At 50.2% G+C, this 21,757-nt stretch overlaps 2 protein-coding genes across 2 annotated transcripts; one reads left to right on the top strand and one right to left on the bottom strand.

Moving 5' to 3' along the window:
- Positions 1 to 248: 248 nt before the first annotated feature.
- Positions 249 to 2,087, top strand: LOC120840284. Its single transcript, XM_040210729.3, has one exon. It carries the CDS (start codon positions 907 to 909, stop codon positions 1,930 to 1,932), a length of 1,026 nt encoding a protein of 341 aa, XP_040066663.1. The 5' UTR covers positions 249 to 906; the 3' UTR covers positions 1,933 to 2,087.
- Positions 2,088 to 18,129: 16,042 nt separating this feature from the next.
- Positions 18,130 to 18,645, bottom strand: LOC120840273 (arginine and glutamate-rich protein 1-like). The gene has a single exon (XM_040210705.1). The coding sequence runs from the start codon at positions 18,643 to 18,645 to the stop codon at positions 18,130 to 18,132; it is 516 nt and encodes a 171-aa protein (XP_040066639.1).
- Positions 18,646 to 21,757: the final 3,112 nt, after the last annotated feature.

Raw genomic sequence — 21,757 nt, 5'->3', positions numbered from 1 at the left:
TTACACAAAGTATTTCTTGAAGCTTACGATAGTGAACGCTTACCACCATCTTTTTATAGCAGCCATACAGTATTAATCCCCAAAAGTAAGGATACAGATAAACTTATACACGTAGAAGGATATCGCCCTATTACTCTCTGCAATGTGGACTATAAGATATTCGCTAAGATTTTGACAAAACGGCTTCAGTTCGTCGCTTCTAGTGTTGTTGGTGACCATCAGACATGTGGAATTAGGGGGCGAAGCATACAGACCAATATACACGTCGCACGTTCGGTCATAGAGAGCAGTACTCGGCATAACAACCAGGTCGCCATAGTCCAAGTAGACTTGGCGAAAGCCTTCGACCGCGTATCTCATGACTTCCTTTTCGCCATTCTTAGACACATAAACCCGGGAACAACGTTGTTGAAAGGAATCGAACTATGCTACCGAAGCTGTGCTACCCGTCTCATTGTTAATGGTTCACTCTCGACTCCTATAAATTTAGAATCGTCTGTTAAACAAGGGTGTCCTTTATCCCCTCTTTTGTTTGCTCTTTACTTGGAACCTCTTTGCTTGAGTGTACTTTCCAACCCTACAGTGGACGGTTATCATTTTTATTCCGCGGAAGTAAAAGTGTTAGCCTACGCTGACGATATAGCGTTTTTCTGTGCTGATAAGAAAAGTGTCGATAATGTCTTTACCTTAACCCAGGCATTTTGTGAAGCATCGGGAGCGTTGGTAAATAACTCAAAATGCGTTGGCTTCTGGTGCGGCCAGTGGGCCACAACACCTTCGAAGTATGCTGGTATTTCGTGGAGCTGTGTAGCTCCTCAGTATTTAGGTGTACCGTTGAACTGCATTCGAAACAGTGGCCATTACTGGTCTGAGCGTGCGGCAAAGATCAAACGTCAAGCCAATATAATGAAATCAAATCGGTGGTCAATCTTTGGACGCGCAAAAGCATGTAACATTTTCCTTGTAGCGAAACTCTGGTACGTGCTCCAGGTGATTTGCTGTGCGAGAGGCCATATTAAAAAATTCCATAGAGTTTTCGCGACTTTTGTCTGGGATTCCACTTGGGAACCCATGCAACGAGACAACCTTTTTCGCTCCATTGATACAGGGGGTCTTGGGCTGATTCACCTATTTTTAAAACAGGTGGTTGTTCGTTTTATGTTCTTCCGAACTGTATCCCATCATTTCCTGCGCACTTACGTGCAGGCAGAACTTTCAGAAGCTTTACCATACTTGGTAGTCTCATCTGTGCCTGTAGGTACATTGCGTCCTTTCGGTTTCCTTGGAGAGGTAGTTAGCGCGATTGAATTTTTGAAAACCCGGTTTTCTCTGGAGTATTTATTTAAAGTTCCCCGAAAAACAATTTATGCTGATCTGATAGATGTTGTTTTTCCTGTAACATTGTATCGAAGCGTATTTGGTAACGTTTTGGAACAAGATGTTTTTAAACGTGTGAAGAAAATGCGAGTGTCACCTTCTGCGAAAACCTTTTTTTTTAAACTTCACACTTCCACGCTACCTGTTAAGCCTTGGCTTCAAGAAAAAGGCATTTTCGTTCCGTGGTCAGTGAACTGCCGCCTTTGTAACCAACCGGAAACTATAGAACATTGTTTTATTTTCTGCACTGATGCTTACCTCTTCTGGGATGTGTTACAAAGAACTGTGAAAAAAGATTTAAATATAAGTGCCTACACAATCCGTTTTCTACCTTTAAACCCGAATGACAGCTTCCCTTATGATCTGTTTACACTGATGGGTTTGCATAGTCTCTGGAAAACGAGAATGATTGACAGAAATGCTGATGCTCCCCGGACAACAAAGTCGAATTTTATAGAAACTGTATCACATGTACGAAATGTATTTGACCATCTCGGTGAACGCCCAGACTGGTATGCTCTCTTAAATCGATGCATTAATCTTCCGGATTTTTAGACGTATTATTCAATACAGAATACTTTGTTGAGTTGTGAAACCGCACTCGAACCTATGAGGAAAACTAAACCCCCACGATGGTGTGACTTTAGATGAACGAAATGTATGTCGACGCCTGTACATGACACCTAACGCCAACCTTTGTGTACCGTGATTCCAAGTGCCTTGTGTTTTCTGACCAAATCCCATGTAATAAATAAAAAAAAAAAAAAAAAATTGCGACTTTAGCCTAGTGTGCTAACGCGCCATCTTGCAGAGCGTGCAGTCGTTGGTTCGAATCCCGGAAGCACTCTTTTCTTATGTTTTTGTTTTTTGTATTAGTTTTTATTATTTTAAATATTTTTTTACCTTTTGTATTAGTTTTTATTACTTTAAATATTTTTTTCTCGCCTACTTGTGTTAGTTTTTATTATTTCTAATATTTTTTTTCTCGCCATTTTGCATTAGTTTTTATTATTTAAAATATTTTTTCTCACCTTCTTGTATTAGCTTTTATATCTTTAAATATTTTTTTCTCACCTTTCTGTATTAGATTTTATTATTTTAAATATTTTCTATGTTTTTGCAGTCGTCGGCACCGTTCTTAATGGGTAATAATCACGGAGAAGGTGAAAAAAAAAAAAGTGCGAGCCCAAGTTTGAATTGTTGCAAAGCACAAACCGTGGCCCTCTTGTTTTGCCGGGATAATTCATAACCGTAGGCAAACAGTACAAGTCCTTTCAAAGAAGAAAGAAATATAATAATAATGAGCATATTGCGAGCAAAATGGGAAAATGTGTAAGTGGTAAAACTGCCACAGTAATGCAGCTGAAGTTTGTCTGAAAGCGGCCATCTTCACCCACTGTCGAATCAAAAATACCGTCATTTTAAGGCAGTAATATAGCTGACCTCATAGCGCGCTACGTATTAAGCACATCTCTTAATATTCTGACTTCCGGGAAGTAGTATTTAATTTGTTCTCGTAGATCAGTGCTATCCCCCGCGTGCCGCCAGGTTTTTGTTTATACAGGTTGCGCTCCCCAGTTTTACTTTTTTTATTAGGCCTAGACATGTTTTTATTCCTGAGATTCAAGTGCAGCACGGATAATTAAACTAGCTTTCAGAAATGGCATCGTTCAACGTTGTAACAATTATTCTTCGTAGCGTCAAGGGGTCACATTCACAAGCCCGGCAGTGTGAACATCCACAATGCAGTGGTGTTTCTCGCTTTTTTGCGTAAAAAAAAAAAAAAAGTTTTTATATTCGCGTTTCTCTGGAACGTTATGTCGTATAACATAAGTTATCAAAGCGACAGATATCGTTTGGCTATGGGAACATTCGAAATATTTCTGTTAGATAATCGTAACTACCACAGAAAGCAGTTGATTCCTGTCTGAAATAGCATATTTTCGCACTCAATTTCGTAGCGTCATAAGCAATAAACACATCTCTTACTTTTCTAGTCTCTGGAAAGTAATGTTTATTATTGTTTTTGTAACTCAAAGCGCGTGCTCAATCATGCCACTTTTTTTTTTCTTCATTTTTAGGCTCCGTTATACCGTTTTTATTTTTTATCAGGGCCAAACACCTGCGTATACCACCGGACCTTAAGTATAGTACATCAAATTAAACTAGCTTCTTAAAAAAAGTAATGTTCGGCGTTGTAAAATTTATTTTTCGTGGCGTAGGCGGTCATATTCTCAAATCCTCTGCAGCTAATTTTCTTCACCGTATTGTTTTTTCTTGCGTTTTCGCGATAAAACACGTCAGCCTTGTCATGCTGGGATAAAATACCCTAGCGTCGGCAGTCATTTAGGAAGGATTGATCAACGCAAACATTTCCACTCGCTATCCATGAATTGCCACAGTTTGTCAGAATCTCAATGACTTGACTTCATAGTGAAAAAGGCGAAACAAATAAAACGATGCCGGTCATTAAACGGATCTTCCATGACGGGGCTCGCCTGCTTGAACACCAAAGCGCCGATGCCGGCCAGTCACTGAACTTCCATGTAAATACTGGCCATCAAAGGATATATTGTCACGAATGAAGGTGACGAAAAGCCGAACAGTGAACTGAAAATAAAGATTTAATGGGCGAACTTGTGCCAACCAAAAATAAATAACGAAAGAGCGTCGAGGTAGCAGAAAAGCGGGCGGCGGTTCGGCGGCACTACAGAGCGCTAGCGAAACTGGGACTGACTCGACAAGGTCGCGGGAGCCGCTTATCTACCCTGCGTCACTATCTCGAAAGTTCGGCAAAGAAGGTTCGAGCGTCGCGCGCTCGGGGCGAGGATGAACTGGCACTTTCGAGAATAACAAAGCAGAAGGAAAGTTACGTCTGCTGCGAGAATGACCGGGAATCTTCTAGAAGACCGTGACCGAGCGTTGCCTTCTCGGCTCTGCGGGTGGCATTATCCCCCCTTTAAAAGTGCATCGCCCCGATGCAAAACGAAAGGAAAACGGAAATGGCTAAAACAATTACGGCGAAACAAAACAAACATGCAGTTTCACAATCCTAACGCGCGTAGAACGGCTTGAGTCGAACTACGTGGGCGACTTCGGGTCGTGGCTGGCGGCGTCCTGATGGGCGAGTTCCGTCGGGGAGCACCTCGTAGTTCAAGTCCCCAAGGCGGCGGATGACCTTGTAGGGTCCGAAGTAGCGTTTTAACAGTTTCTCGCTGAGGCCGCGGCGGCGAATGGGCGTCCACACCCATACCCTGTCTCCGGGCTGGAACTCCACGTCGCGGCGGCGAAGGTTGTACCGGCCAGCGTCCACTCGTTGCTGGTTCTTTATTCGAAGACGGGCTAGCTGGCGTACTTCTTCTGCTCGTTGGGTGACCAGCTGGGCGTCGTCAGTGCCGTCATCCGTCGGGTCGTGGGGCAGCATGGCGTCGAGCATCGTCGTCACCTTTCTGCCGTGCACCAGCTGAAAGGGTGTAACGCCGGTAGTTTCTTGAATCGCCGTGTTGTACGCAAACGTGACGTAGGGCAGCACTTCATCCCACGTCTTGTGTTCCACGTCCACGTACATAGAAATCATGTCGGAGATGGTCTTGTTTAGTCGCTCCGTCAGCCCGTTGGTCTGCGGGTGGTATGCCGTGGTCCGGCGGTGGTCGGTGTGGCTCAGGCGGAGTATCTCTTGTGTCAGTTGCGCCATGAACGAGGATCCTCGGTCCGTAATCAGGACTTGGGGAGCGCCGTGTCGGAGGACGATAGACTCCACGAAGAATTTGGCTACTTCCACGGCGGTCCCCGACGGGAGTGCTTTTGTCTCGGCGTACCTGGTGAGATAATCAGTTGCCACGATTATCCACCGGTTTCCCTGCGCCGACGGTGGGAAAGGTCCGAGAAGATCCATTCCAACCTGCTGGAATGGTGCAGTCGGGGGCGCGATCGGTTGCAAGAGACCTGCCGGCTTCGTCGGTGGTTTCTTGCGTCGTTGGCATTCGTGGCACGAACGGACGTAGAGGTGGACAGTCTTCGGAAGCTTGGGCCAGTAGTATTTTTCTCGGATTCGAGCAAGAGTCCTACTGTAGCCAAGGTGACCAGATGTTGGGTCGTCGTGGCAGGCTTGGAAGATCTCTTCTCGAAGACTAGCAGGAATCACTAACAACCACGTCGAGTTGTTGTCCCCGAAGTTTTCTTTATAGAGGATACCTCTCCGGACGGCGAATCTTGGCAGGTCACGTGAGAAGGCTCGGGGAATCGTACCCCCTCGTCCCTCCAAGTGGTCGATCAATGCACGCAGCTCAGGATCGTCCCGCTGGAGCGCTGCCATGCCGTGAATGCTCACCGCTCCAAGAAAGTGGTCGTCGTCGTCGTCTTTGGCACATCCGGCAGCTGACTCGACAGGGGCTCTGGACAGGCAGTCGGCGTCGCTGTGTTTTCGGCCTGACTTGTAGACCACGGTTACGTCGTACTCTTGCAGTCGTAGGCTCCATCGAGCGAGGCGTCCCGATGGGTCCTTCAGGCTCGCTAACCAACACAGCGAATGGTGGTCGGTGACCACCCGAAAAGGAGTCCCGTACAGGTATGGGCGGAATTTCGTGATAGCCCAGACGACGGCCAGACATTCCTTCTCGGTCGTTGAGTAATTGCGTTCCGCGTTCGACAGCGTCCGGCTAGCGTATGCGATCACGCGCTCCGCACCGTCTTGTCGTTGGACCAGTACCGCTCCGAGTCCTGTATTACTGGCGTCCGTGTGGACCTCCGTTTCGGCTGATTGGTCGAAGTGGCCGAGAATCGGTGGTGACTGGAGCCGTCGCTTTAGTTCGTCGAATGCCTGTTGTTGTTCTTCACCCCAGTCGAAGTTCACGGCGTCTTTCGTAAGGTGCGTTAGCGGCGCAGAAAGCTTGGCGAAATCCTGAACGAATCGCCGGTAGTATGCGCAAAGTCCAAGGAATCTTCGGACGGCAGTTTTGTCGGTGGGCGGTGGAAAGGCCGCTACGGCGCGAGTCTTCTCAGGGTCAGGACTTACACCTTCGTTGCTCACCACGTGGCCCAGGAACTTCAGTTCTCCGTAGGCAAACCGGATAATGCCACCCGCAGAGCCGAGAAGGCAACGCTCGGTCACGGTCTTCTAGAAGATTCCCGGTCATTCTCGCAGCAGACGTAACTTTCCTTCTGCTTTGTTATTCTCGAAAGTGCCAGTTCATCCTCGCCCCGAGCGCGCGACGCTCGAACCTTCTTTGCCGAACTTTCGAGATAGTGACGCAGGGTAGATAAGCGGCTCCCGCGACCTTGTCGAGTCAGTCCCAGTTTCGCTAGCGCTCTGTAGTGCCGCCGAACCGCCGCCCGCTTTTCTGCTACCTCGACGCTCTTTCGTTATTTATTTTTGGTTGGCACAAGTTCGCCCATTAAATCTTTATTTTCAGTTCACTGTTCGGCTTTTCGTCACCTTCATTCGTGACATTTCTGGTGGAGGTGCGGGGTAGCGGATACACGTCTTTCTTCGTGACCGCGTTGAGCCGCCGGTAGTCAACACAGAATCGAAGCGTTCCGTCTTTCTTCTTTACCAGCACAACTGGAGAGGCCCACGGGCTGCTCGAAGGCTGAATGATGTCGTCGTTGAGCATCTCCTGTACTTGTTCATGAATGGCCTCTCGTTCCTTTGGGGAGACCCGGTACGGCGGCCGATGCACAGGGAGCGCGTCCTCGTTGGTAATGATGCGGTGTTTCGCAACTGTTGTCTGGCGCACCCTCGACGTCGTCGCAAAGCAGTCGCCGAACTCGGCGAGGAGGTCTCCGAGCTGTCCTCGTTCCGTGGCGCTGAGCTTGGGGTTAACGTCAAGCTGTTGCGACACTGTACTGGACGGCTGACATGGCGAGGGCTCGTCGGAGATCGCGGCGATTTCGGCGTGGGCCCGGAGTTCCTCGACGTGTCCTATAGTGGCACCTTTCGTTAGATGCTGCGCCTCCGGTCGAAAGTTCGTCACGAGGACCACACAACGTCTATCCTGCAGCTCCGCTACGCCCCTTGCGACGCCTATTCCTCTTCCGAGAAGCAGTTGGACGTTGCCTTCCAGAAGGACTTTCCCGCTGGCAACTGCGTCGGTCACGACGGGCACAAGAACACTCGACCGTGGCGGCAGGTTCACGTGGTCCGCAATGACTCGGACGGCGGCTGGCGACGTTTTGGATTCCTCCGGAGGTAGCACGGGCTTTCGCAGCGTCAACCTGTTTGCTCGAAGGTCGATCACAGCACCGTACTCACAGAGGAAGTCCATGCCAAGGATGACGTCTCTCGAACAGTCTTTGAGGACGACGAACTTCACGGGGCAGGTCTCTCCGTGGATGTCCACGCGCGCAGTACACCTTCCCACTGGTGTGATGAGATGTCCGCCGGCGGTTCGTATTTTTGGGCCATCCCACGGCGTCATCACTTTCCGAAGGCGGCGAGAGAGCTTCCCACTTAAAACGGAATAGTCTGCTCCGGTGTCGACGAGTGCCTTCGCGTCGTGGCCGTCGATGGTAACGTCGAGGTTATTCGACACCGTCACAGAAGCGTCGTTCCTATCCGTTTTGTCGCTAGTGTGGGAGCCCTCCGACGTTTGTGGAGGATATTGGCGTCGTTCGTCACCCCCGGTATTGCCGCACTCAGTTTTCCCGGCGAGGCAGGGGGGACAGGCTTTCTCGGCGGGACCTACGATGAGGCGATGCAAGGCGTTGCGGTGATGGCGATCGGTAACCGCGGCGGGGAGACGGTCCTGGGGATGGCGAACGGCGGAGGTATTCGTCGATGTCCCTAGGTCGCTCTCCGTAGCGTGGTCGCGGGTCGTCGGGGTGGAAGCCTCGTAACCCCAGCTGCCGGTACGGGCAACGGCGGTAGACATGATCGGCTTCCCCGCAATGGTAACAAAGCGGGCGTCGGTCGGCCGTTCGCCACACGTCAGTTTTCCTGGGTGCTGGTTTTTCCGGGCGCACGTGCTGTCGTTCTTCGCGACGTTGGTAGTACTGTGGCGCTGGAGGTTGACGTCGTGGTGGCACCGTAGCTTGGCGGGGAGCTTGCGGCGGTCGTCTGGCCATGGCGGCGTAGGTCAGCCTCGGTTCCTCAGGGGCTTGCTCGTTGTCGGGAGCTTCAGGCTGCAAGGCCCGCTGTACCTCGTCGCGCACGATCTCGGTGACTGACAGCGACGCCGGACGCTCAGCAGCGGGGAGCAGCTTCCGGAGCTCCTCTCGGACGACGTCTCGGATAACGTCACGGATGCCGCGGGTACGGGCGCCGATGTCGTCATTAAGCAGTGTGGAGGCAACGACGCCGGGATGTCGTTGGTAGTAGGAGGCGCGTGCTTGGAGGGCGCGCTCCATGTTCGTAGCCTCCGTGACAAACGCTTCGACGGTGGTCGGCGGGTAGCGGACGAGGCCCCCAAAGATGTCGTCCCTCACCCCGCGCATAAGGACACGCAGCTTCTTGTCTTCGGTGGATTGTGGGTCGGCACGCGCGCTCAGTCGCAGGACGTCTTGAACGAAGCTGGTGACGCTTTCGTTGGGGCCTTGCGTCCTCGTCCGAAGGAGGTCTTCGGCTCTCTCCCTTCGGTGCTGACTGGCGAACGTCCCTCGGAGCTCTCCTTTCAGCTGGTCCCATGACGTAATCGAGGTTTCACGATTCTCGAACCAGTGTCGTGCCGTTCCCTCGAGGGAAAAATAGACGTTTTGCAGACGCTGTTCCGGAGTCCATTGGTTGTGCAGCGCCACCCGTTCGTATTGCTGCAACCAATCTTCGACGTCTTCGTAGATCTCGCCGTGGAAGGACGTCGGTGTACGAGGGGCGACGGGCAGGTAGACGACGGGGGCGGCGGTCAGAGTCTGTGACGACTGGGGGTCCATTGTCGGCTTCGTCGACTGGTTGGTCTTCTTCGGCAGTAGACCGAATTCCGGGGGCAACCCTTGAATACGGCGGCTGGCTCGATGCTCCGAGTCTTCAACGGAAGGTCGTCGGGAAATGGGGCTTGCTGATCGAGTTCTTGTAGGGGTACGCTGCACGGGTTTTGTACCCCGCACCTCCACCAGAAATGTCACGAATGAAGGTGACGAAAAGCCGAACAGTGAACTGAAAATAAAGATTTAATGGGCGAACTTGTGCCAACCAAAAATAAATAACGAAAGAGCGTCGAGGTAGCAGAAAAGCGGGCGGCGGTTCGGCGGCACTACAGAGCGCTAGCGAAACTGGGACTGACTCGACAAGGTCGCGGGAGCCGCTTATCTACCCTGCGTCACTATCTCGAAAGTTCGGCAAAGAAGGTTCGAGCGTCGCGCGCTCGGGGCGAGGATGAACTGGCACTTTCGAGAATAACAAAGCAGAAGGAAAGTTACGTCTGCTGCGAGAATGACCGGGAATCTTCTAGAAGACCGTGACCGAGCGTTGCCTTCTCGGCTCTGCGGGTGGCAATATTAACTTTCACTTCACAAAATAATTTTAATTTTTGTGATTGTCTTCTGTTCAGATAAATTCTGAATCACGGTTAATATGAAACATACACTTAACGCCAATGTCAAACCTGTCACATTGTTTTTTTCTTTCTGTGTTGTTTCAAAATCGTCACTAGCGACGTTTCAGACTAAATGAATACCAGGTTTTCTTTTCCGCCAGCTCTGCATGACAGACAATTTACCTCGTTTCTTCATACTGGCTACTCCATGTCAGGAACATTGGTGGTTTTGATAGAGCCAAATTGGATGGACATCTGAGAATTCTAACTTATTAGTTATTACACTGAAGGCGACACGTACTGACACATGTAGCGATGTAGGAGTGTGATAGATTTAGAAACAGACTTTTTTTATTATAAGCACGACTACTGATTCCAACCAAGTATCCTTAATCCTAAAGTTAGATTGAACGGAAATTGTATTACCAGATGCACCACTCGCTGAAAGTAACTCTGTCAAATTGCCACAATATTTCAAGATCAGTCCTCCAAACCATACTTGAGAATTTTTTTTTTCGGCTGCTATTGGTTAAAACCAGTTACCGGTAAATACTTTACGGTTACGCTTACGGTTACGTTTTTTTTTTAATTTCAAATAACAATTTTCTTCCTGTTACGGTTACTGAAAATTTTCGTTCCTAAATGGTTTTCGGTTCCGGTTACGGTTTAAATCCCTGCTTTGCGTACCTCTATTGATAAAAGCCCCTGAAATTGCCTGCATGTGCACCATAATATAATGTTCAGCATGCAGGCATAAACTTAAGGAGACCGCAGGAAAGCTGTCAAAGATACTGAAATGACACTTTCCGATTGTGTGTACATCTAGCTGTGGCATCGAATTAGTTCTTGTTTTTGTTTGTTTTATGTGGAGAAAATTATATAAAAAAAGGTTATTTGACAGTTATCAAGCAATTATTTAAAAATAATTAAAAAATAACAAAACGTAGTTTAAGCATAATAATGAACAAGTATTGCAGAGTGCATAAAAATGCTAGAAGGAATCAGATGGCGATGACTTGCACAAAAATGGCCGTGATGTCGCCTTTTTGGCGCCGCATATCAGCTGGCTGTCTTCTGCGGTCTGAGCTTTGATCGACGCAGCAGCCCGTACGTACGGTATCGGGATGGATTGTTTGCAACTTGATATTTCAACCATACGCTTGAAAGTCTTCGGCATCAGGCGGCTGATCCGATTTTCTTTGGAACAGGATATGGCAAAGTATGGTTTGTGCAAAGCGGATATTTTCAGTCTAGACTTTGTCCAATTTGTTTTTTAACCGAATTTGACAAGGAATGGTTTGTTCGAACCGCATATTTGTGTCTGGAATTCCTTCAATTGTACTTTGAACTGGACTCCAAAAATCACGGTTTGTTCGAACCAATTAGGAAAATCACGGTTTGTGTGAACCGGAATTTGACTGTCTGGAATTCCTCCAATTTGACTTTGAAGCGAATTGGGAAAATCACGGTTTGTGCGAACTGGAATCTGCCTGTCCGGAATTCCTCCAATTTGACTTTGAACCGGATTAGGAACTTCACGGTTAGAGCGAACCGGAATTTGCCTGTCCGGAATTCCTCCAATTGGACTTTGAACCGGATTAGGAAAATCACGGTATGAGCGAACCGGAATTCGCCTCTCCGGAATTCCTCCAATTTGACTTTGAACCGGATTTGGAAATTCACGGTTAAAGCGAACCGGAATTTGCCTGTCCGGAATTCCTCCAATTGGACTTTGAACCGGATTAGGAAAATCACGGTATGAGCGAACCGGAATTCGCCTCTCCGGTGTGACTCCGGTTTGATCTTAGTCCGGATTTCACTTTCCGGACTGATTTCAAACCGTTATTTTTGCTAGGGTGGGAGGTTACAATTAAGAAATGAGAGCTGGTAGTCAATAAAACCTGCACAAGATTTTTTTTTCTTTAAAAGATTAGCACATAAGGAGATGAGGTGCTAGGTCTAATTGACATAGTCGAAACTCCTACTTAGCGTAGCTTCAACGTGCACTAGTGTCAGTTTCGTGCGTCGCGTTTTTCTTTATCAGTCAAGGTTGCCTCTATAATTTCAAGAAAGGGGCCGGAGGCTAAGGTAGTGTGGCGCAACCAGAATGTTCGCAGCGTAATTTTCGCTTGGATATAGCACAACACGGAAAGTAGTTGTCGATGTCGGCACAGAATCACCAAAGATAGCGACAATTCACCGTCACTGCCCACCTACGGCCTCGACAGTAACGTGCTTGACTAGCTGCAGGTGGCCACAGCAAAGTCCCTTGCAGAGTTATTTAGTACACACGTCCTGTCATGTGATTTTGCGAACCCGTTGCAATATTCTGCCCGAATATAGAAATTGCTTACACACCTGTTACGTGGATGCCCTGATTCTTTTCGGAGTCTGTTTTCTTCGACTTGGGTTTACCGTTGACCCAACACTCGTGGGCGGACATGCGGCTGGCGTTTATACTTGGTGCAGACTCGTTTATACTTGGTGCAGACTCTTCTACGCGTCAATTTTAGCTTCTTTCGGGGAGTTGTTAGTAGAACGACGAAGAAGCTCCCCTCCTTCGTGGAACCACTCGCACTTTCTTGTCACCTTCGTTGAACGACATCGTTGTAGGGCAAGGTACTCTAGTAGGACTCTGAAGAAAGAGGAAGGGTGAAAATGCTCGTTCTAGGCGGTGACAGCGAAGCAGATAAGCGGTGAAACGAGGTGAGACGGCGAAGAACGGGCGAGAGGCAGAGACGAACGACGGTTGCGAGCTACAGCTGCCTCTACGACGCAAAAGCTTGGATTGGATTGGATTGGATTTGGGGCTAACCCCTTTGTATCGGGGGATCTCAGCAGCGCTGGATCTAGCCTGGCTAGTACAGGGGTGGAACTCATGAAATGTATTTGAGAGCAGCCACGGGAGCAGTTCTAACCGCTGTTTTGGAGCAGGTTGGGAGCAGCTGAAACTACATTCTGGAGCAGGCTAGGAGCAACTCAGATCAGTTTTCATTGCTCTTCTGCTTGTGTCTTAGACGAGCACGGGAGCAATTTCAATAGTGCTTAGCTGCACAGATGAACATGAGTGGTTAGGAACCTAGGTAGATGGGATAACAGTGTAGCAGATGCGAAAACTTGAAACTTTGTGAGCCTTAATGAGAACCAAAAAGCAAGTACCATATATTTCTGAAGATGGTATCCTTGATATTTTCTGAGTGGCTTTCAGCTGCTCAAAATGCAAACCAACACTGCTTATCGCACAACTCACGTGCTCGACATAGTAATTATATGTGCGAACCACGTGACGTGCGTAAGCAATGGACGTACTGTTGCGTGGAGGAACAGGGACACACATTTCAAGTTTATCCTGTTGTGCAACTCAATATCGAAGCAGCAGACTACGATTAACAGACTTATCGTATTCAAAGCGATTATAAGGAGCAAGGTTAAAGGACGCCGAGCAGATCTACCCCTCGCCTGAGAGCTGCTGGCCGGCAAGGTTTCGGATCGGACCGCGTTTCAGTTCTATCAAATCACAATTTATCTTGCCGGAATGCGGTTCCAACTTCCAACGATGAAGTACTAAAAGGAATCCTTTGCTCATTTGTTTTCAACTGCGCTCACGTACGGATCCTGGGCCGCAGAGCCTCAGGCAATCTGCCGCTTAACGACTCGACCTCACCTTGGCCTACTTGCTTAACCGCTGATGGTTGAAGAATAGCAATCCAATCGCAGGTGGTGTAGCGCTTGGAATCCGAACCCCGAGTTTTTCCGCGCGCTTCCGACTCGGAATACACACGGAGAATAAACAGAACAAAGGATTGCAAGGCCGACCAAGCTAAGCGCGCTCATTGTTGCCAATTGAGTCCATAGAAACCGAAACCAAGACAAAAGACAATTTGTTTGGCGCACGTTGTGCGATTTGATGCATAATGGCGCAAGGTATTGGCTGTGGCGCAGTTTCCGCAAAATGGCGCAGGATGGCGCAGACAAATGCGTCTGGCGCAAAATGGCGCAAATGGCGCAGCCGTTCCACCCCTGCTAGTAGCTACACTAGCCAAAAACGTAGTTGTGTTCTTTTGCTCTCCTCCACCAACACTCAAGTCTCCTCTTTGTCACCTCTACTGGCTGCGAGCTATCGGCGTCGTACTGTTCGTCAACGCCCCGGAAACCCAGCGCCACCGCCATGTCTGGTTCGTACGTCACGTCCGGCTTTATACCCGTGCATTCCAGTATGACGTGTTCCGCCGTCTCGTCTGCTCCCTGCGCGCACATGACGCACTTCCCTTCCATGTCCATGTACTTCGCGCGGAAAACGCGGGTCCGCAGCATGCCGCCTCGGGCGTCCGAAAGCAGTGCACTGCCCTTGCTGTTGTCCATGAAAGGTATTCGCTTCACCTCCTGTTTCTCTCTGGCATACAGGGCCAGCGCTGGTTTCAGACGTGCCGCTTCCGCCCATCGCCGCGTCTCGCTCTCGATCACCCTCGCGCGGATGCTCTGCTGCAGTTCCGGCTGCTCCGCGGCTGGGTAGAGGAGTGGGCCGTTGACCTCGTATCGCTGTGCCAGCTGGCGCGTCCGTCGCACCCACCGGGTTGGGACGGACCGAAGATGTACATACTTGAAGACCTGTCTGGCCCAGCGCTCTTCGCTCATCCGGCTGAGGCGTCGCTCGAAGTCCAGCTTGGCTCGGGCCTCCCTGGCCTCAAAACCGGACCAGCCCATGTCTCCTTGGACGGCTTCGTTCGGTGCTGTTCGGCTTGCTCCCAGTGCCGACCTTCCCACCTCCCTCTGACGGACCTCGAGGTATTGCCTGGTACCTGATGACAGGCACAACACTGAGTTGCCAAAAGTAAGCCCCGGCACCGCCACCATCTTCCAGACCGCTCGGGTTACCTCGTATCGGTTATATCCCCAGAGGGCCCTGGCCGTTGCTATGCCCTTGTTCTTCCTGCTCTTCGCCTTGACCTTCGTCTCGTGCTCTAGGAGGTAGTGGTGTCCCTTCTGTAGGTTTACACCCAGATATTTGTAGTGGTCCACCCAAGGTACAGGATTCGCTTGAATGGACAGGTTGGCGGTCCCGTTTTCCTCTGCTGCCCCAAAGGCCATCAGCCCAGATTTGTGCGAACTGAAGCTAAGCCCCAGGGCCTCTCCCATTGCACCACTCTCGTTCATGAGCCCCTGCAAGCCCTGCAGCGAGTCCGCCATCAGCACCATATCGTCGGCATAGATGAGTCCCGGGAGTTTTCCTCCCTTCCTTTCCCCGCCTTCCGAATATTCCAGTGAGAAACCCTGCCCACTCTCCTGCCGCCGCTTTTCGATTCCTGCTATGTACAGCATAAACTATAGCGGCGACAGTGGGCAGCCCTGTCTCAAGCCCTTGGAGCAGGTCACTGGATGTGTTGTCTCCTGCTGCCACTGTGCCACCACCGTCGTCCCTCTGTACACTTCTCGCAAGAGGTCTATCCACTCTCTGCAGAGTCCCCGCTCTTCCAGCTGCGTCCACAGTTTTCGATGTTCGACCGTGTCGTAAGCCTTGATGATATCGAGAAAACAGAGGTAAAGGGGGCGGTTCTCCTTCTGGGCAATCTCGATGGCCTGCGTCAGCACGAATAAATGGTCTTCAAGGCGTCTCCCCCACCGGAACCCATTCTGCAGCTCCCCCAGGACTCCTTCTGCCTCTGCCCATGTCTGCAGTCGGTCTCGTATTATTTGTGTGAACACGCGGTAGAGTACCGATGTGATGGCTATGGGGCGGTAGTTTCCGAGCGTTGACTTTTGCCCTTTTCCCTTGTAGATGAGTCTGAGTCTTGAGGTTCGCCACTCCTCCGGCACCCATCCCTCCTTCAGGATCTGGTTGAGGATCTCGCGCAGCAGTGCTCTCGTCTCTGGCCCCAGCTCCTTCACCAGCCTCATTGGGATTTCGTCCATTCCAGTGGCTGTGGTTCCTCCTATCCACTTGACTGCTCTATTTAACTCCCTCTCCGTGATTTCCTCTCTGCTCGGTTGCTCCTGCAGTTCGTCCTCCGTCTCCCCCTCCTCACTGTCCATTTGTCGGCTGTCCCCTGTGAACATGTCCCCTATCCACCTCTCAATGTACCGGTTGGTCTCTCCAGGGTCCAGTTCCTTTCCCGTTGCATCGTCTTTGATTACAGCATCCTCCCTGGGTCGACCTGTTTGGCCCTGTACGTGTCGCCAGACCTTCAGTGGGGCCTCACGTCCTGCCTCTCTCAGTTCTTCCAAAAATCTCTTATCTACCTTGGCCATTTTGCTTTGAATCAAAGCTGTCACCTCTATTTTCCTGCTCTGGTACTCCCTCCATTCTCTTGAATCTTTCTGTAGGGGGGCTTTCTTCTCCTCCTTTCGTTTTCTGATGGTCCCTCGCAGAGTCCTGTTTGCCAGTTGCCTTCTTGTAATGGCCTCCTTCACCTCCACATCCCACCATCGTTTTCTCCTCCGCTTCCCTCGTGTCGGTCGTTTCAGTTTTTCCAGGTGGTCCCTCCACCACCGCATGAGGTTCCCGTACGTCTCCACCTGCCTGGTTTCCACCTCGTCCTCCAGTTTCTGCGCAATTGTTTGTGCTTCTGCTTGCGTTATGTGGTGTGGTCTCAGAGGTTCGCTGACTCTCTTTTCCGTCGGCTTTCCTCCGAAAGTGATCAGCAATTTGTTGTGATCATTTCCCAAGCTCTTGTCGCCTTCCTCGTCTATCTCCATGTAGTTCAGTTTTTCATACAGGTCCGGGGACACCAGGCAATAATCGATTGTAGAGCTCATCCCTCTGGCCGTCCATGTCGTCTTTTCTATGCATTTATCTTGTGTGTTGACGATTACCATATCCAGGTGTTCCGCCATGTCCTGCAGCAGCTTTCCATTACCATCTGTTCTCCCATCAAACTCCTCTAGGTGTGCGTTGAAATCGCCTACCATAATGGTAGGTCTCCCAATGTTGTGATAGTCTTTTTCAATGCACTTGATTAGCTTGATGTTTGTCTCCCTGCTGTCTGCCCCCGTCCACAGGTACACCACTGCCACTGCCACCTTTCTCCCCGCCAGTGTCCCCGTCAACCACATGTGCTCTCTGCACTCTGGACTTTCTCTCTGCCAGCCTGGCCCGCTAAAGCATCCTACCCCCCCTCCCCTTCTCTCACTGTCCTTTCTGTTTACCCCATCCCAAAAAAGCCCTTCGCAATCCGGGGTCTTTCTTCATCTCTGAGGTGGGTTTCTGTGACTGCGAACATTCCAATCTTATCATCTTGTAACATCTGAAAGGCCTCTTCCCATTTTCCTGCTTTCCTTCCTCCCTATCGGTTTAAAAAGGCAATCTTCACTTCCCTCTTTTTCTTTTTTGCTCGTCTGTTTTTCCTTCTTTCCCGGTCTGGTGCCTTTTTGTTTTTTCCGCCTCTCGTGTTTTTGCAGGCACCATCCCTCCTACTTTCTCTTCTTAGTGGGCATGTCCCTGTGGGGGACACATCCTCTGGAGTTGTTCCTCGAGTCGCTGTAGTCTCTGGTCCAGAGTCAGCCTGCCTTCCATTCTTTCCTGTCGCCTTTTCATCGGTGTCACGCTTTTCCCCTTCCATTTCAGTCCTAAAAAACTCTTTAGTCTGTTACCCAGTGCTTGTCCCTCTTCAATTGCCGCATCTCTGTTGTAGCCGCCATCTTCCATGTCGTTTCCCGTTCCTGTGTTCTTTACCACCTCCACCCTCGGTCCCAGCTGCTGGCTGATCTCTCTTGATAGCCTGTTCCACTTGGCGCACCTCTCTTTAAGTGGGTCCCCCTTGTCTTTGATTTCTGGGACTTCATACACCATAAAAGAATGTTTCGGGGCTCTCGTGGTCCAGTCCTCAAGCCGTTTCCCTAGCTCCGCTGCCATTTCTTCCACCGATTCTTCGCCTTGCACGTCTGTCACTCCCGCATGTATGACCACCACTCCTGCCTCTGCATTCCATATTTTCCCATCCCTCTCTGCTCTCTCGAGTGACTCTCTCAGTTGTGCTCCCGGCTTAGTTGCAAAGTGAACTTTCTTGTCGTAATCTACCACCTTCAGTGTGGCTCTCTTTATCTTGAAGGCATTGGTGTCCCCTACCACTAAGACTCTCTTGTCCACCTTCTTCTCTTTGTCCTGTTTCTTTGTCCCGTCATCTGGGTCTGCTCTCTGCCTCATGAGGGCCTCCTTGTAGTTCCTGTGCTGGCTTCTTTGTGTTTGGCCTCCAGTCGTCTGTCTCCCCTGCTCCTTATCCAGATCTCCACTTCCCGTCCGTTCTTGGGAAAAGCTAACTGTCTCTTTCCCGTCTGTGTGGTATGTCATCTTTTATTTGACCCCGTTTCTCGGTTCCAGCTGTTGCGGCGCGTTTTCAGCCCCGTTGACCGTCATTTGCTCTGGTTCACATGACTTCATCCATTCATTAAACACCTCCCCTAATTTTTCTCTCTTGTTCCTTTCCTCCTGCATTATTGCTTTCAGTTTCTCTTCCGTCGCTATTCTCAAGGTTCTCTCCTCTTCGAGCTTCGCCAACATCCTACTTTCTATGGCCGCTCTCTCTGTCTTTGCCTCCTCCAGCTTCACTCTCATTGCCTCTCTCAAGGCATTAACTTGCCGTTCGATCTCCTCCTCCAAGGTGATTCTTCTCACCTCATTTTCCTTGCACTCCTTACATTTGTATGTACTGTTCTCCGCCTCCGTGCATGATTCGAAAGGTGTCTCGCTGATATCCACCCATTTTTCACAGCATTCGCACTCCACTGACGCCTTGTCTCGCTTTCCCCTCTTCTTTGCCTTTTCCATTTGACTTTGACTGGTTGTCATTGTTTTCCTCCGTGGAGTCATGATGTTAGGTGTCTCCCTTGCCTGGTTTCCGAGACGCCCCAGCCACCACCGCCAGATTCCGTCGTTTAGCCGTGCCCCGACACGCCGTGTCGAAAAAACACTTGCGGCCTACGCCCGGTTGGTAGGCCTAACGGGTCGTTGAGCGCTCCGGAGGAAGGGCTTCTTGATCGTCCCCACGGTAACGGCTCCGCGCCGAAACCAAGTGGTCCGCTGGTAGCGGTCTCGGTATGCCTATACACCTTCTGGAAGATATCCGTCGCACTGCCACCTTTACACTAATCGGCAAAAAAACATTTTACCCCGGCGGTTTCAAATCGCCGCCGACCCGACGAACGTTGCCAGTGTTGCGGAGAACGCTTGTGGCTGTTTGTCCGAAAACCGGCCAGAGAGCGGCCGCCACCGTTGCCAGACTGGAGAACGCTTGTGGCTGTTTGTCCGAAACCGGCCGCAACGCATAAAACGTGCGCGCTGCGGAGCAGAAATCTTGCAGACTCCCAATTCAATGTTAGTAAAATGTGTCCCTTCAAATAAAATGAACTAATATGTTCCTAATTCACACCACAATATTGTTTTCAACTTCGTTTTTCACTACAACCTCGTAACCAGACGCCTTTCACGTCTCCTCGAGTTTCCTCGAGTGGAGGAAGTGTTCTCGAGGAGCTCCTCAGCCGAGGAAACGCCGAGGCGCGTCTGTGAAGCCCGATGGCTCCTCGAGTGGAGGCAAGCTGCTTTCCTCCACTCCAGTGAGTCGAGGTGGAGTGTCGAGTCGAGGCCCGTTTAAGAATACGGCCGTAAGAAGCTCTTCGTGAATCTGGCCTCTGAAGAGCGCATTTCGAAAACCGGACCTACGTGGCCCGCCTATTTGTGTAACTAGGCAAACGGCGGAAACAACAGCCCCAGAGATTCCATCAGCGTGACAGAGAGAGTCAAGTGACAATTTTTCGTCCAAACGTTTTTGTCCTACGCGCCCTACATAGAGAGGTGACGCGTTTCGCTCCACCCTTTTGATTTGCTTCAAGCGGGTGTCGCGCTCACTGACAGCCACACGAAGACACAAAAGCGGGTGGGGAGGATTTGCAAAAGGCGAGGTCGAAGGGGAATTAACAACGCAGCTAAGCTCCCTCTGCATTTTTCAAGCTTTAGAGTAAACAAAAAATAACAAAAACAACGTATAAAAAAACAAAAAATCTGGTGTACAGCCAAAGCTACAGGGGAGAGTGTATATCCGGACCCGTTCAATAGTAGGGAAATAAGGGAAGGGAGAATCCCAGCCCTTCTCTGAAATGAAATGGAACGGAATGCAAGGAAAGGCCGCTTCTGCCGGTGACTTTGTCGCCTTGCCTAGTCTGTCAGCGTTCGGCTTCCATTGTGGGCCTCAGAAAGATAATCTCCTTTCTTGAGAGCGAAATGGAAGGGGTGCTTATGTTTTGCGGGCTTGTCGCCATCCGATAGGCCTCAATTATTTCTCTCCCCACTCGCTCGCATGCAGTGGCCTCCCATGGCTTTTGTGCCGGTGAAATTAGGAGCGCAGCCGGGACATTTTCTCGAGTGAATGACGATCGGTGCTGAGAAGCAGCTCTTTCGGCGTCCATTTGATGTTCTCGGAGTCGGACGTCGAGGCATCGTCCCGTTTGCCCGATGAACCTGGCCCCGCAGGACAGGGGGATCGCGTACACTTCCTCCGCTTCCTCTCCTTCCCCCGAGAATTCAGTTTCCCGTACTCCCACAGAGCGGGCGGGCTTTGAGCTTGAAGCCGAAAATAAATGTTATTGAAGTTGAAAGATTGTCCTGTCTGTATCGTCCCTTTTGTGTCTCCACTTTCCAAAATGTTTAACAAGTAGCAACACGCTAAAATAGTACAAGTTCCGGGATTTCATTTTAATTCCCCAAGTGTGATGCGGGGGCGGCGCCACGGAGCACCGGTCGTTTCCGCTCTTTGTTATCGCTAGGATTTGACAGTGCTGAATCACAATACAAGACACGCACAGAGCCACGCTCGCTTTTGCAATGCGCCACATAATAATAATATCTGTTGAGGAGACGTGCGCGCATCAGTCTCGCGCAGCGCTAGCTCGATGGCAGCACTTTCTGTACAGGCGCATTCACACCGGGGATGTAAGCAGTCGCGCGGTGCGACTAAATCGCATCGCAAAATAAAAAAAAAAAAAAAAAATAACTAGATGGTCACTCTGGCGTGCGCGATGAGCGAATCCAACGTCTTCGTTGGCAAGTCGCTTCTCAAAAGCTCTCGCTCCGAACGCCGTTGATTGGCTCAGCCTCTCCGCGACTAGATCGCATCACAAAAAGTCGGGTCAGCAAAATAAGGTACAGTGGCCAGCCAAATAAAACTTGATTTCTATTTAATGAAGATGAAGACCACCCGCGTACATCAAATACCTCATCAGCCGAACCCCAAGGCAGTAAGCCTAGTTCTGGCGCTTGTTTGGCAACTTTGGCCCGTAGCTGCCAGATGACAGCCGAACTATCGGGAAGCGAATCCTAACTTTGGCACTTGTTTTGCGACTTGGGCCCAAAGATGCCACATGTCAACACTACGAGGTAGTAAGCCTAACTCTGGCACATCTGTGGCGAGTTTGGCCCAAAGGTGCCAGATGACAGCCGAACTATCAAAAAGGGAAGCCTAACTTTGTCATTAGTTTGGCGATTTTGTCCCAAAAATGCCAAATATCTACCGAACTACCGGGCAGTAAGCCTAACTCTGGCATTTGTTAGGCGAATTAGGGCCAAAATACCCACCCTGTTGCCAAGGGAGGTGAGGTTTGGCTTTACTTTGGCTTCTTCGGGCTTTTCAATGCCCTAAACTCCCAGACAAAACCAAGTTTTGGCCCAGAACTCGGTGCTACCTGGGTCGACAGCGTGGCAGAGCCGTAGATTGGAAGAGTTTGGCCAATGGGTGTGGAGCAAAGGTCGCCGCCAGCGCTGAATATTCCCCCGCGGTAAGAGCTTAAACTAAAAGTGCGATACAGCGTCGACCAATCAGCATGACCCCGACGTCACAACCTCGGAAACGACATCTAACGCGTGAAACAGAAGCGTTCAATCTCGCAGCTGCAATGATCGCTACTACGCTGTTTTGTCTGGTTTGGAGCGC

The sequence above is a fragment of the Ixodes scapularis genome, unplaced genomic scaffold (assembly GCF_016920785.2).
Source record: "Ixodes scapularis isolate PalLabHiFi unplaced genomic scaffold, ASM1692078v2 PGA_scaffold8__174_contigs__length_109621045, whole genome shotgun sequence".
NCBI classification, from domain to species: Eukaryota; Metazoa; Arthropoda; class Arachnida; order Ixodida; family Ixodidae; genus Ixodes; species Ixodes scapularis.
The sequence above is the reverse complement of the archived record's forward strand: the minus strand, read 5'-3'. Positions and strand labels throughout refer to the sequence as shown.